We start from the raw sequence: 15,898 nt of genomic DNA, 5'->3' as shown, positions 1-15,898 counted from the left end.
GTTGGCTAATGGAACCCCAGAGTTAAAGGGCTTTTTTGCAAGCCATTTAGCAAGTTGGCTAATGGAACCCCAGAGTTAAAGGGCTTTTTTGCAAGCCATTTAGCAAGTTGGCTAATGGAACCCCAGAGTTAAAGGGCGTTTTTGCAAGCCATTTAGCAAGTTGGCTAATGGAACCCCAGAGTTAAAGGGCGTTTTTGCAAGCCATTTAGCAAGTTGGCTAATGGAACCCCAGAGTTAAAGGGCGTTTTTGCAAGCCATTTAGCAAGTTGGCTAATGGAACCCCAGAGTTAAAGGGCGTTTTTGCAAGCCATTTAGCAAGTTGGCTAATGGAACCCCAGAGTTAAAGGGCGTTTTTGCAAGCCATTTAGCAAGTTGGCTAATGGAACCCCAGAGTTAAAGGGCGTTTTTGCAAGCCATTTAGCAAGTTGGCTAATGGAACCCCAGAGTTAAAGGGCGTTTTTGCAAGCCATTTAGCAAGTTGGCTAATGGAACCCCAGAGTTAAAGGGCGTTTTTGCGAGCCATTTAGCAAGTTGGCTAATGGAACCCCAGAGTTAAAGGGCGTTTTTGCGAGCCATTTAGCAAGTTGGTTAATGGAACCCCAGAGTTAAAGGGCTTTTTTGCAAGCCATTTAGCAAGTTGGCTAATGGAACCCCAGAGTTAAAGGGCGTTTTTGCGAGCCATTTAGCAAGTTGGCTAATGGAACCCCAGAGGTAAAGGGCGTTTTTGCGTGCCATTTAGCAAGTTGGCTAATGGAACCCCAGAGTCAAAGGGCGTTTTTGCGTGCCATTTAGCAAGTTGGCTAATGGAACCCCAGAGTCAAAGGGCGTTTTTGCAAGCCATGTACGTAGAGAGAGGGGAGTAGACTATGTATTTCCCCTTTGGTCGCGCTCTTGTGAGAGCCCAGTAGGCGGACTAAGAGATAGAAGGGTATGACGGTTCATCTTACCCTACCGCCACCGCTCGAATTAATTAATTACAGGCTAAGACCCTCCCGGGTAAGCCAAGTAGATACAGCCACCCTCTCCACCCACTTTTATCTACTACTGGTTTTACTATGAATAGCCGGTTGATAAACATATCTTTAGACACCAAGATTTGCCAGCTTTAAACTTCTTTTTTTTTTCGACAAAACATATTTCTTTGTGATAAGAATAATAATAAAAGGCTTAGTATCGGTCTATAAAGCTCTGTTTTCAAAGCATAAATATAATTAGCAATGATAATCTGTTGAGTATTTTCACTTGAGACGAGGTAACAATGCCAGGAATTCCATCAACTATTAATTAACAAAGCTAGGACAACGGACACCCCTATTCCTTTTTAACAAACCATATTCCTTTATGATACGAGTAGTAAGTTTCTCTGTAACAGGCCTCGAATCTGTCTCGGAATAGTTTGCTAATAATAATAGCTAAATCTAACTGGCAATAAATTAATTTTGAGTTGAGAAACAAGATTATCTTTAATATTTAAATAAATATAATTATTTTTAATTATTTTAATCTTCAATAATTAACATTAATAATAGTTAGATCGTTTAAAATAAAGTTATACCTATTATCATCTCAAACTTTGCTAATATTGACGTTTAAAGTAAAGGGTACCCCTCTTGCCCGCTTTCTTCAAATTTTGGGGTATATATACGATTCGTTTCCATTATAATAGTGAGGAAAAAGCGCAAGTGCGAAAACCTTTGGTGGCGATCCCACCTTAGGGAGGCTAGACGTTTCTCGTAACCCTAGCTGATCGCCGCGTATATCCTAAAACCAAACGGTGATAATGGAGTAGAAGCCAATGAGACAGATTGGTGTCTATGTGGAATAGACGGAAGACCAGTAGATGGTGGTGTTTAGAAGCCAGAATGTACAGACTGGTGTCCAAGTGGGATGGACAAAGACCAGAAGATGGTGGTGATTAGAAGCCAGTATGTACAGACTGGTGTCCAAGTGGATTGGACGAAGACCAGAAGATGGTGGTGATTAGAAGCCAGTATGTACAGAATGGTGTCCATGTGGGATGGACGAAGATGAAAAGATGGTGGTGATTAGAAGCCAGTAAGTACAGACTGGTGTCCGTGTGGGATGGACAAAGACCAGAAGATGGTGGTGTGAGAACTCAAGTAGAGGAGCCATTTCCGTGACTGTGAAAGCAGTTCGGAAATGGCGAACACGTTTGCTCCGATTTGGAAACTGCGAACGCGGTCACGTGGGTGTAACAACAGACACACAGACAGACAGACAGACACACACGATCGTTTCAGAACCTCTCCGTGACATACGTCACTCGGAGAGGTAAAAAATCGGAATCATCCATAGCTAAAGATCTATCAACTTCATTTCTATGTTCTAATTCAGTAACATCCACTTGAATTTCTCCATTTTCAAAATCTGCTACAGCCTGTTCCACGGCTTCTTCGTCAATTTCATTGTGAAATTCTTTCCTAACTTCATTAATAGTTTCGCGACAAAGCTCATATTCTGATTTCATAGCCTTTGTCAAAATATCATTACTTTCATCGCGCCAAGGCTTAAACAACATTAATTGTTCACGATAAAAGTTATCGGGATCTTTTTCTAAATTTAATCTAATAATTTTAGCACGGCCACGTTTCCTAATAAACCCTGATTCATCTTTAAGTTTCAGGCATTTACCACAAGCTTCAACTTCATTGCTCTCTCGCTCATCAACATGATCGTGGGCGGCTTTAGTCACTCTACGGGCTTTGGAATATTCGTACCAGTCACCAAATTGAGCTAACGTTATTGCCTCTAGTTTCTCTGGCCTTTGAACATAATGTTCTAGCATCCCAGAGGCAAAAACATCATTACTGTCTGCTGGTAGTTCTTCAAGTTCAGATTGACTCTTAAGAATGTGTACTCGATTTTCAGGGGCATTGGTGTTTATAAAAACACAGGCGCGACTGCACCTGGATACAGGAATTTGTAAACCACAGTAAGCCGCTTCCTGAGCGCTTACCTCAAGAACTGATTAGCAATAAGTTTCAACTTTTGTTTTACTGTACATTTATCATTTTTTCCTGTTTAGAAGCTTCGCGCAGAAGCAAAGACATCCCTCTCTGAGACTTTCCTATATATGATACAATATACATAACCAGTGTGTAAGCATCAAGAACGAATTGAATGTCCATATTCGCCTGCCAAAGACGCAAAGCGCACGGATTGTAAGAATTAACTCTAGTATCTTTAGGGTGTCTTTTCAACAAAACTGTTTTCCTTTTGAGGTCGTAAGTAACGGCAGAAATATACTCGTCTTCAGTTATACGCATCTTAGCTAGCAACTCCTCAAAACTATCTACCCAAAACTCTTTTCCTTTCGATTGCAACATCTCATACAATTTCTTTGACCTTTCCTTACATCTAAGTTCTTCCTGTACGCTACCAGGTTCTCTTAAACCAGGGTCGTAAATTATGGTTCTGGGCATAGGTGGAAACGGGATTCCAAAACGACAAACGGAATTATTATCGACCTTCTTTCTACAAGTCGTTGTGTGTTTGTGAATTTGTAATCGTGTTAACAAATCTAAATGTTCGTCATTGTGCTCAGCAGCACAAGAAATAACGTTATCAATAAATTCCTCTACTTCCTTAACATTTGAGGGATCATTTTTAAGTTTTGGAGCATCTTTTATCCAAATCAAACCATGTTGGTGGGGCGAACCTCTTTGCTGTATTTCAACTCTAAAATAATAGTCTTCTATAACACCAAGAGGACCTAATTTCTGTAGAGCCTTGAGCAAAGCCCGAAAACGGTGGTCAAAATATCTAGCGCAAGTAACAGGGTCATCCTGAATCAGTTTTGCCCTTTCCGAAAAACTTAAATTATTAATATCATCGTTAGGTAAACTCTCCTGCCCAGAGGTTAGTCTCAAAATATTCAGTAACTCAGGCCATTTACTTTCGGCAGCCGAAAACGTTATGAAAAAGGTAGCCGTACCAAGCTGTCTAATCATACCCATCAATACCTTTTGTCTGTGTTGCCAATAAGAAGGCGAGCTCTGTACTCTTTCTAAAACCCTAAAACCATCATCCTGCTTAATTAAAGCATCAAGAGAACATGCAGAAGCTAAATGTCCAGCAGTATAATTCGACCCATCTGTTCTTTTAGTTTTCCTCATGCAAACCTGTATAGATTGACTAACTTTCAAGGTTTCCAATTTGACAAAAGAGTAAAACAATTTCGAAGGATTTTTAGCACAGCGCCTATCAATATTACGAAGCTCCCATTTAAAAATATCACCAAAACTTCCCTTAACCTTAAGGTTCATTTTTTGACCCACGTAAATGCTCGGGAATGACAATTCTTCCGCATCCTTGTCAAAGAGTAGAGACATTGGGGTTTGACCTTCACCAGGAGCAAACTTCACATGCATGGTATTACTTGGCAAAAAATTACTTAAAGAAACTAATAATGTGTCTTGATTCCCAACTGTTAACGAACTACTTTCGTTGGGTTCATTCCACATATCATCGCTATCATTCTCTGCGTTTATTGGCGCTACTGGATTATCTCCTGATACATAAACTTGATTTACCTGACGGTCATTTTCGTCAACAATAAATTCAAGTTCTTCAGGAATGGGGTCTAATATGACACTCTTAACGGTAATTCCATGTTTAACATACAAAGGCGTTTTTGCCAGAACGTTAAGGGCCTCTAAAATGACTTTGGGTCTCACAGTTTCGTACAAATAGGGTGTGTTATACTGCATTCTTCTCATAAACTCAATTTGAATAGTATCTGTGTCTTGAGGTAACCTGGGTAAAACCGAGACGGTGGATTCTACATTTATAGGGACGTTAACCACATTTCCTTTAATACCACGTTGTTGGTCACACCCTAACCTTCTTATTTGCATGAATGGTATTCTTCGTGGTGATATCATTCTTTCTTCTAAATTACTTAAGTTACTTAATTGCGCAGGTATTTCAGGAAACACAAATCCATTTTCCCTTGAAAATTTTGGAATTTGCTTTCTCTTAACGGTTTTATTACAAGTACTACACAAAAATATTTCATCATTCAACTCTCTGTGTTCAATACCAGGGACTGACAAAAAATCTATGGACTTTACAATGGTGCCAGATGACTTAAAAAAAGATTTGAACATCCTTCACACGGCCACGTTGGGCCGTCTTTTATGCTATCAAAATAGGTCTGCTCTATAAGCGAAGGGTTTGCTCGCCTATCTGCGGCTGAAGATCTATTTCTAGAACGTTCAGACGTTCTAAAACCTATATCTTCACGCCGGGCAGCCTTAGCCGCCTGGTTTCTATCACATTCAGTGTCTCTATACTCAGGATCTTGGCGTTTAGCCGCCTTAGCCGCCTGGTTTCTATCACGTTCAGTGTCTCTACACTGCAAAATAAATTTTCACTAAGAGATCGCAAAAGGATCACTATCGGATTAGTCAATTCTGTCTCAATTTGAGATCACTAGATCGTGTTGGGATCACTTATAATATGTGTATCAATAGCAATCCGGAAGCGTGAAAGTGTTCTTTTTACGTTACTAAGTGATCAACTGAGAGCGATGTGACAGTGCATCATTAGCAATCTGGAAGCGTAAAAGAGTGTACTTTTTACGTTACTAAGTGATCAACTGAGAGCGATGTGACAGTGTGCTGCAAGTGACCGCAAAGATCGCATTTGTCTTAATTTTAGATCACTCACACACATAAGAACGCTTCTGTTACACTTTAAAAATTATTTGGGTCATGACTCAATTTTAAACACCATTTATTTATCAATATTTTTCCAAATTTTAGAAATTTCTAATTCCAACTTAATGGCTTTGGTACCAAGCTTATAAAAATTATGAGACAAGACAAATTTTCCCATTAGGCCCATTGCCTGTACAAATTGCTTTGGGTAGTCAATTTCGAAAGCATAATGGTATGCAATTATTAAGTGTAGAATGTTTCTCAGTTCAACATATTTTTCCGTAATTTGGACGATGTTTCCTAGTCCCACAATAGCACCTTGCTTCGGAATATTTCCTTCAAAACTGACAAGAGCCATTACATGCCCATGGCTCTTATCAGATGCTTCTTCTTCAAACTTTTCTGGCTGTAATATACATGATCTTTATATTTGTGTTACTAAGAGCTTGAGGAAATTTTCTCTTGAATTGAAGATAAAGAGTTCCTGAAGCTATACTTTTCTGCCCATTATCACATTAAATGATGGTTCAGAAAATTAAGCTATTCTTACCGAGACTTCTTTGATAATTGGGATTGATTTCGGTCCTTTAGTATTTGTCACCGCAACCTTATTTTCAAACATTTGCCAGGCTTCAAATGGCTTACGGTCCAACTAAAGACGAATAGAGGTGAGAAATAATTCAGTCGACATATGCTATAGACAAAATTATGGGATTTTTCAATAGACGCACCTTTGAGCTGAGATCCGACTTGGTGATTTCAAGCAAAACTTTCACAAACACATCCAGGTTTTTGAAGCATTTTTCATATAATGCTGTTCCTAATGTTAAACGAAGTTCAATCAAAAGCTAGAGATGATAGAAATTAAAAAAAAATTCAAAGAAATGAAGCAAATATTTGGAAGCATAGATTTATATTTAACTCTTACTGTTTTAGAATTTTCGAAGCATGGATACTGTCTTAATAATTCCTTCATATCAAGGTTTTTCATGCTTTTTAAGTATCCAGACCGATTTGCAAATGTTTGACGCAACAATGCCCTCATTGAACCCCAATCAACTTTTGGCTTTTGATACTCCTTTTTCATGTTACTTATAGCTTCATCATATTTTTCTCCTGATAGAATGACCCCTTTGAAGTTATCTCTAGTATAACTAGGATTAAAAAAATTATTGCACAACCAGCGTAACTGATAAATGTCAGTTAAAAAACGACTCTTTCATACCTGTGACTTATGGTTCTCTTTTTACAAGCAGGTTCAGTTGGTCTTGATAATAAATCCCCATTTACTTCAACATTTGCTATTTTAAGAAAACCCTTGGGGTCTTTAGCTGCTCTACTATTAACTTTTAGTTTGCATCTTTCTTTTCTCATTCTCAAACTTAAAGCGGAAGTAAAAGTACTCTGAAATTATTTAGATTGAAATTTTAAACATCTGAGCCTATTTCGGTATTTTTCCAACGATTATACGAACCGCAAGAGAACTAATTTTGTACTTAAAATCTCATATGACTGATATAAAGAGGAAAAAATAGAAGCGATTCAGTTTTGTTTCTCTCCCGCAGTCTAAATATTCCACGTGTCGCTTCTATTTTTTCTTGATATTTTCAATATAATTAGGTTTACCCAAGCTTTTGTTCCTGGCGCTTTTATACACGGATATTGCGCTGTCATTTGCATCCCAATTTTGGCGTAAACAATTTGATTCGACACATTTGGTTCACGTACATAGTGAGCACTGCATTCTTGGATAAAAGCACTCCAATAGTCATGATTTATGTTGAGAACGCCTGTTTCCAAAGCACTTAAAATCAAAGGCGAAAATTTCGGGAAATCCAATTCCTTTGGTTAAAAAAACAATAAATATTATAATCTAAAATGTTAACACAATCCTTTCCATGAATTTTATATGAAATTTTTATTTACCGAATATCTGGTAGCGGATTTCCCTGACACTTGAACAATACTGTCTCCAGAAACTGCTTCATTCTGGTGATTTGCATCGTCAATATTACGTTTTTTCGGATTTTTGTCCTCATGGGAAAAACTTGGTTCATTTGGTTGAACAATTTCACCTTTATCCGGACTATTTTTAGCTGAAATTTCCGTTTGATCATCATGACGATTATTTTCAACACTTTTTTCCGTGTTTTGTGACGTTTCTTCGTCACTTTCCTTAAATGAGTGTTTTCCATCATTATATTGCTTATTTGCTGTTTTTAAAGGGTCATTTTCCATAGATAGATCTTTTGTAACGTTGACTTCTTCCATATTGACATTTTCAGTTTCACGTGTAGCAATTTTCAGTGAAGCTGTAAAATATTTTGAAGATTAATTAAATAAAAATGATAATCCAGAATCAAATTAATAAGAATTACCATTCTCATGCTTGGTTGGGGGGCAGGCACAATACAAACACGCATTATTTTCAGTCGTTCTTGGTTTTTCATACTCAAGGCATTCTCCAACGCATTCTTTACAAGCGCCACGGTTACAGCCTCGGCTATCTAACATTTCCAGGTATGGTGCAGGGTACTAGCAAATAGAGCTAAATTGCCAAGGTAATAATGTAGTCTTTAAAGGGATAATGGAATAGAAAAACTATTTTTTTTATTAAGGGTGTTAAATTATGCATAAAATCATCAATATAACTTATCAAAACTCTCGTTAATTTATGATAAATTTTTAAAGTTGTGATTTTAGCTCACTAAGCCAAACTCCATTTTGATACAAAATGTTTTGCATAAAAAAAAGGAATTTGCTGTGGCCAATCAGGGGGGGTGACAAAAATGACTTGAACTCACTCTTTTCCCCGGTCAAGGTTTAGCCAGCTTCAACGCTCGTTGAAGCGGGCTTTGACCGGAGAAAAGAGTGAGTTCAGGTCATTGACTTAAGTACATTCCTTTTTTTAAGAAATTTACACCTTAAGAATTTGTACCAAATTAAAATAGGCTTAGTGAGCTGAAATCACAACTTTCAAAATTTATTACGATTTAAAGAGAAAGTTTTGATAAATTACATTGATGTTTTTAAGCGTATTTTAACACCCTAAATAAATTAAAAATTTGTTTTTCTATTTCATTATCCCTTTAATTTTACTTTTGATTGCCGCTTAAATGTTGATAGATTTATTCAATTAAACATGAATATTTATCTACTATAAAATGCTTAAAATTTAGTACTCTAAGGGTTAGTGGCCATGGATTTTCTAATTGATCTCTTTGTATAACAATTTCATCATCATTTACTCTTACTTCATAAGCATGTAAATGAGACTGATAACCAATGACTTGTGTTGATTTGCCAATGAATAATTGTTTTCTTTTCGTTGCAACTATACCATGAATTACTGCAAATTCCCTTATCTCGCTAGTTAGAGAGGACAAGGACAGTGCTGTTCCTGGTTTATAAACATGACCATGAACCCCAATTTCTTTTATAACATAAATTTGTAAATCATCAACATCCAAGAAAGGAGTTATCAGATGTCTAATTTCATCACTGAGATCACCGAGCAGAATTACACTATCTATGTTTACCTCATCAGAGCCGTACAAAAAATTTTTATTTGGAGCCCCACTTACACTGTTTTGAAAGAAACAGTTTCGCAAGAGATGAAAGCGACTCATGCTAAGAGCAATGTTTTTAAAAGAACCCCACTTTCGACCTTTAAAAACGTTAAAATGCGCTTCGAATCTCATACACCACTGGTGTCTTAATGGACCGAAAAGCCTCATTTGTTTAGGAAAATGCACAAGATAGTGAAACTTTGGTTTTAGATTAACATTAGGATATTCGATCAAAAATGTCTCATTATACAGCTGAATGGCATTTTCTAATTGTTCGGCACTCTCCTCTAAACAATAAGGGGATGTACTCAAAAAAGTTATTTTCGCCAATAACACAAATTTTTTTAATTTCGGGTTGTCAGGTGCTACTTTAGATGCTAAAATAAACGGAAGTACTTCTAGAATAGTTAAAACTGCAGATGCCGAGAGCGATATGTGCCCTTCATGCGACAAGTTTGAAGATTCTATTCTGGTTGGTTTATTCTTTTTCTCTAGATAGGAGTAATCATATCTCTCAATTTGGGCGTTCAACCAAGCTATATCAAAAAAACTCTCCTCATTAACGAAATTTGCAAGCATAACTTTCAATGTGACTAACACTATTCATTCTAAAAGCACATGCATTGGATCGTGGACGGCTAGCTCTAATGACACATTTTTAATTGAAAATAGGGGGGAGAGACTATTGATCCCATATTCTTTACTCCAGTGCTTTCTAGCAACTTCAGTTTCACACTCAGAAAGAATTTCGCACATTTCTAGGTGATCAGCAGTTTCCCGCCGCTGAAAATTATTCTCTCGGAAATTTTCAAAAATATCAGGTCTCTCGCCTAGACAAGTTCGACAGCATTTCTGAGCAAAAGCAACTCCCTCTTTGAAACCCCATAATTGGTTTGATGCTGGAGTGTCTGCAGGAGTACCAACAATCATTCCAGTAAAAACGTTTCCATCTTCAAGCAAATCAATACCAGTGGCTAAATTGTTCATGCTTTCAATAAAATCGGAAAGCACTAGTTTCAGACCAAATTCCTTGGCATCCGCAGACTTTACAATAGCTAAGAGTTGCTTAGTATGCAATTTAGACCTGAACTGGGGAGGTATATTCGCAAGCTCGTAAGAAAAAATTGTCAACTTATGAGTTTTCCTATGAACACCTATGGGGTTAACTGTTTCAATATCGTCGACATGAAGTACAGTTTGAAGGCAATTGGACCTTGAAATAGCGTTCTCTTTGTAATATAAACCATCGCACCAATCTTTCATAACGGTTGAATCACTGTCGTGAGAATTTTCAACCCAAAATTTAACATCAGGAGTTCTTAGTAAAGCTTGGATACTATTCAAGAAAGGAACGCAGTACGCATAAACATTCTTAGGTACAAATCTCCCTTTAACCTTAGTCCTTCTCGTGCCAAGATACAAAGGCATCACATCTCCTAAATGGAAATTTTCCCTAAAATATTTTTGTCTACCAGCATCATATAACATTCTGTTTAATGTGCTTGAAAAGTCAAATAATGCATCAAATTTGCAATCCTTAATATCTTTGTTATCTACGCTTTCCATAACTCGAGAAATCTCATCTCTTAAATTTTCTGAAATGTCATTAAATAATTGTAGAATTTCTTGAGCTATGCTGTTAATAACATTTTTGCTAAGCCCGTGTTTGCCTTCTAATCTCAAGAAAAAATAAGCCAATGACGCTTGTATGGATTTGGACTTAGAGCCTGGATTTAAATCCTCGTCAATTATTGGGTTAGGATTAGGACTATTAGGTGGACTCTCATTTGAATGGTCAGAGTAATTACCATCATCAAGTTCCATTTCATCCTCAGCTGCCATTTCAGGCACAGCTTCGTCCACATGATTAATATCCAAAATATTTCGGTGATAACGACGGCAATGCACCTTAAAAGCTCCATAACTGTTTGTTTTATAAGGACAAACTCTACAGGAAATACTAAACATGCTTTCATTCTTATGTTGCTTAATTGTATGTTGATTTAAATTTGCTACACTAACCGTTCTGAAACTACACATTTGGCAAGCAAATTTGTCATGATTTCTATGCATTTTTAACGCCACTACAAAACTATTGGCCTTCAAAAAATAACTAGGCTAATTAATTAATTTTTATTCATTACACCATAACTTATAGACGCGGCATTGCTCTTAAAATTTATTGTTTAAGGTATGTATGCCGTCGTTACAATCATAACTAAATAACAAATATTTAGAACTTTATCACCTTATTATTAACAATACACGAATTCAAATCCAACCGCATGGTGCAAGCCGTCATTCACGGTAACAACCCCTTGGGCCAAAAAGCAAACGCCATGCGGAACTAGAATTCACAACACGCGGGAGGCCAGTCAATACGCACTGCCTCTAGCGGTGGCTCTTGGCATAAGGAGAATGGCGGCGTGCCACACGTGGTTGGTTTTTATTTAATAAATGAATTACTTACCCCGAAATGAAATATTCGAGTTGCACGGCTGTGTTTCCACAAAACGTTTTTATTAACAATTAAGGACGAAGATGAAATCTTCTAAGTATAATCAAAAAATACTGAGATACTGGGCAGCGGACGAGGCTTACTCCAACACGGAGAAAGTCTTTTATCACACTATCTTAACAATCGCCGTCGTTATACAATTATAACTAATTAAATACCAAATAGTTAGAACTTTATCACCTTATAATTATTAATCTCACATATCCAGAACGGAAACGCTTGAGTTCCACGGCTGTGCTTCCTCAAATCTTCTAAGAGACTAAGCCTAATAAAAAATACTGAAATAATGGCCTTGGACACCGCGCGGACGACTGTACCGCTCCGAGCAATCTATCACCGAAAATGCCCTTTACCCTATTCCTAGAGTCCTAGGCGCTTCCGAGAACAAAAAGAGTTTTTTCTTAACCCCTATAGAGAGTTGGCACTCCATGTTATCTTCCCATAGTCGCTAATAAAGCCAAAGGCAGGGAGCTGCCGCTTCCCTATAGTCCACACTCCACAGGTGCTTTTAAGACCACGCCCTTACAAAATTTCCACTATTTGAGTAAAAACTGGGTCTGGTATCTTTACAATAAAGAGATCTTATACTGCAAAAAAGAGAGGTTGGACATTTATGATTTAAATCGAAGAAATTTGCAGCCTTAACGCTCCAACGATAGCGTTTTTTCTGTATATTTATTAGTGTCAGTCAGTCACCATAAAATAGGTGAAAACATATTGTAATATTCGTCTTTATAAGTTGATATTTAGTTGCGGTACATATATCGCTATAGGCAATGTCCGACCCCTTTAAAATTCTTTAAAAAAAACATTTTTTTGTCGCAAAAGAGTTGGGAGGATTTTGCAGAAGCAAGGGGTTCTATATTAGGCCGTTTTCCATTGGCATTTTGCGTGGAGTAATTTTAATGGAGTGATAATTAAAAATGCCTTGGACGAGCCTTAAAATAAAACCTAACTTCCAAAAATACTACTCCATATGGTGGCAAAAAAATAGCACCCAATGTACCTAGCCAATAAATGAATAAATAAAATAATGAAATAAATAAATAAAAAGGCATTAGCGAGGAAACGCGAATCTGTCGTATTTACGTGACGTCACTCTCACATCGAACATCACGAAAAGGAAATAACAGACCGAACTTAGAAACAGATAATGCTGCTGTATTCTTGCCAGGAACATTTTGCAACGCCCTTAAAATTAATATAAATTATACCGAATTCCTGATTATACCAGAATTAAATGTAATTCTGATTTTTACTATTAATGCAGAAAAACCGAATGTATATAACATAACGGAAATAAAAATTCAAAGCATAAATTCTACTCTGCGGCCAATTATAAAATGTACACGCTGCCTCTTTCTCAGATAATCGCGCATGGGTTTACTGCAGGGAGAACTAATTATAATGTGTCTTAAGATCACTAACAGTGATCTCAAGACACGGGATTTGCTGATCTCTAACTGTTATAAAGTGTACAGAAATTAATGTAGGAAGTGATCTGTCAGTGTTCAAACGCATACTTTTTTGTGTGACTGCTAAAGGACGCTTAAGGATCACCAACATTCACATAAAGATCACTTTCCAAAAATAATAGATTGTATTTTAACGTTAATAGAGCACTCACGAACGTTTCAAGATCACCTTTGGTTCACCAGGAATGATCTTCATATGTTCAAAAATGATGTCAAAGTGAATTTTAATTTTGCAGTGAATGATCTTGTAAGCAGAGTGGCGCAGTGGAAGCGTGCTGGGCCCATAACCCAGAGGTCCGTGGATAGAAACCACGCTCTGCTACGTTATTGCAAAGTAGCATTTGCTATTTTGGTATCAGTTAGTTTTTCATATAACGGTGATGTAAGCCGAGTGGCGCAGTGGAAGCGTGATGGGCCCATAACCCAGAGGTCCGTGGATCGAAACCACGCTCTGCTAAATTAATGAAAAATAGCACTTGCTATTTTGATATAAGTTAGTTTGTTCATACAATGATCATGTAAGCAGGGTGGCGCAGTGGAAGCGTGCTGGGCCAATAACCCAGAGGTCCGTGGATCGAAACCACGCTCAGCTATGTTAGTGCAAAGTAGCATTTGCTATTTTGGTATCAGTTAGTGTTTCATATAATGGTGACGTAAGCAGAGTGGCGCAGTGGAAGCGTGCTGGGCCCATAGCCCAGAGGTCCGTGGATCGAAACCACGCTCTGCTATGTTAATGCAAAGTAGCATTTGCTATTTTGTTACAGTTAGTTTTTCATATAATGGTGACGTAAGCAGAGTGGCGCAGTGGAAGCGTGTTGGGCCCATAACCCAGAGGTCCGTGGATCGAAACCACGCTCTGCTATGTTGATGCAAAGTAGCATTTGCTATTTTGGTATTAGTAAGTTTTTCATATAATGATGATGTAAGCAGAGTGGCGCAGTGGAAGCGTGCTGGGCCCATAACAAAGGGGTCCGTGGATCGAAACCACGCTCTGCTAAATTAATGCAAAATAGCACTTGCTATTTTGATATAAGTTAGTTTGTTCATACAATGATCACGGAAGCAGAGTGGCGCAGTGGAAGCGTGCTGGGCCCATAACCCAGAGGTCCGTGGATAGAAACCACGCTCTGCTATGTTATTGCAAAGTAGCATTTGCTATTTTGGTATCAGTTAGTTTTTCATATAATGGTCATGTAAGCAGAGTGGCGCAGTGGAAGCGTGCTGGGCCCATAACCCAGAGGTCCGTGGATCGAAACCACGCTCTGCTAAATTAATGCAAAATAGCACTTGCTATTTTGATATAAGTTAGTTTGTTCATACAATGATCATGTAAGCAGAGTGGCGCAGTGGAAGCGTGCTGGGCCCATAACCCAGAGGTCCGTGGATCGAAACCACGCTCTGCTATGTTAATGCAAAGCAGCATTTGCTATTTTGGTATCAGTTAGTTTTTCATATAATGGTGACGTAAGCAGAGTGGCGCAGTGGAAGCGTGCTGGGCCCATAACCCAGAGGTCCGTGGATCGAAACCACGCTCTGCTATGTTAATACAAAGTAGCATTTGCTATTTTGGTATCAGTTAGTTTTTCATATAATGGTGACGTAAGCAGAGTGGCGCAGTGGAAGCGTGCTGGGCCCATAACCCAGAGGTCCGTGGATCGAAACCACGCTCTGCTATGTTATTGCAAAGAAGCATTTGCTAATTTGGTATAAGTTAGTTTTTCATATAACGGTGATGTAAGCAGAGTGGCGCTGTGGAAGCGTGCTGGGCCCATAACCCAGAGGTCCGTGGATCGAAACCACGCTCTGCTAAATTAAAGCAAAATAGCACTTGCTATTTTGATATAAGTTAGTTTGTTCATACAATGATCATGTAAGCAGAGTGGCGCAGTGGAAGCGTGCTGGGCCCATAACCCAGAGGTCCGTGGATCGAAACCACGCTCTGCTATGTTAATGCAAATTAGCATTTGCTATTTTGGTATTAGTAAGTTTTACATATAACGGTGATGTAAGCAGAGTGGCGCAGTGGAAGCGTGCTGGGCCCATAACCCAGAGGTCCGTGGATCGAAACCACGCTCTGCTAAATTAATGCAAAATAGCACTTGCTATTTTGATATAAGTTAGTTTGTTCATACATTGATCATGTAAGCAGAGTGGCGCAGTGGAAGCGTGCTGGGCCCATAACCCAGAGGTCCGTGGATCGAAACCACGCTCTGCTAAATTAATGCAAAATAGCACTTGCTATTTTGATATAAGTTAGTTTGTTCATACAATGATCACGGAAGCAGAGTGGCGCAGTGGAAGCGTGCTGGGCCCATAACCCAGAGGTCCGTGGATAGAAACCACGCTCTGCTATGTTATTGCAAAGTAGCATTTGCTATTTTGGTATCAGTTAGTTTTTCATATAATGGTGATGTAAGCAGAGTGGCGCAGTGGAAGCGTGCTGGGCCCATAACCCAGAGGTCCGTGGATCGAAACCACGCTCTGCTAAATTAATGCAAAATAGCACTTGCTATTTTGATATAAGTTAGTTTGTTCATACAATGATCATGTAAGCAGAGTGGCGCAGTGGAAGCGTGCTGGGCACATAACCCAGAGTTCCGTGGATCGAAACCACGCTCTGCTAAATTAATGCAAAATAGCACTTGCTATTTTGAT

General features: G+C 38.3%; 1 protein-coding gene and 1 non-coding gene across 2 annotated transcripts; one reads left to right on the top strand and one right to left on the bottom strand.

Annotated features, from left to right (window-relative positions):
* Positions 1-6,884: 6,884 nt before the first annotated feature.
* LOC149676480 (uncharacterized) lies at positions 6,885-8,486 on the bottom strand. The gene is made up of 4 exons (XM_089838613.1): positions 8,060-8,486; positions 7,608-7,993; positions 7,308-7,523; positions 6,885-7,085 (listed from the first exon to the last, which is right to left on the bottom strand). Exons 1-4 carry the CDS (start codon positions 8,193-8,195, stop codon positions 6,885-6,887), a joined length of 939 nt encoding a protein of 312 aa, XP_089694739.1. The 5' UTR covers positions 8,196-8,486.
* Positions 8,487-13,764: 5,278 nt separating this feature from the next.
* Positions 13,765-13,836, top strand: TRNAI-AAU (transfer RNA isoleucine (anticodon AAU)). Its single transcript has one exon. It is a non-coding gene; the product is annotated as a tRNA-Ile (tRNA).
* The last annotated feature ends 2,062 nt before the right edge of the window (positions 13,837-15,898 follow it).

The sequence above is a fragment of the Phalangium opilio genome, unplaced genomic scaffold (assembly GCF_054372755.1).
Source record: "Phalangium opilio isolate 3A_F unplaced genomic scaffold, DU_Popi_V2 ptg000046l_1, whole genome shotgun sequence".
Taxonomy (NCBI): domain Eukaryota; kingdom Metazoa; phylum Arthropoda; class Arachnida; order Opiliones; family Phalangiidae; genus Phalangium; species Phalangium opilio.
This window is presented reverse-complemented; position numbering and strand designations above follow the sequence as displayed.

What these genes read in the sequence shown, in the direction of transcription:
- LOC149676480 (XM_089838613.1), bottom strand. Translation starts at nt 8,195, where the DNA reads ATGTTAGATAGCCGAGGCTGTAACCGTGGCGCTTGTAAAGAATGCGTT. An exon ending in CCCAACCAAGCATGAGAATG is followed by an intron (nt 7,994 to 8,059) that starts GTAATTCTTATT and finishes AATATTTTACAG; the next exon opens with CTTCACTGAAAATTGCTACA. An exon ending in CGCCAGGAACAAAAGCTTGG is followed by an intron (nt 7,086 to 7,307) that starts GTAAACCTAATT and finishes AAATAATTTCAG; the next exon opens with AGTACTTTTACTTCCGCTTT.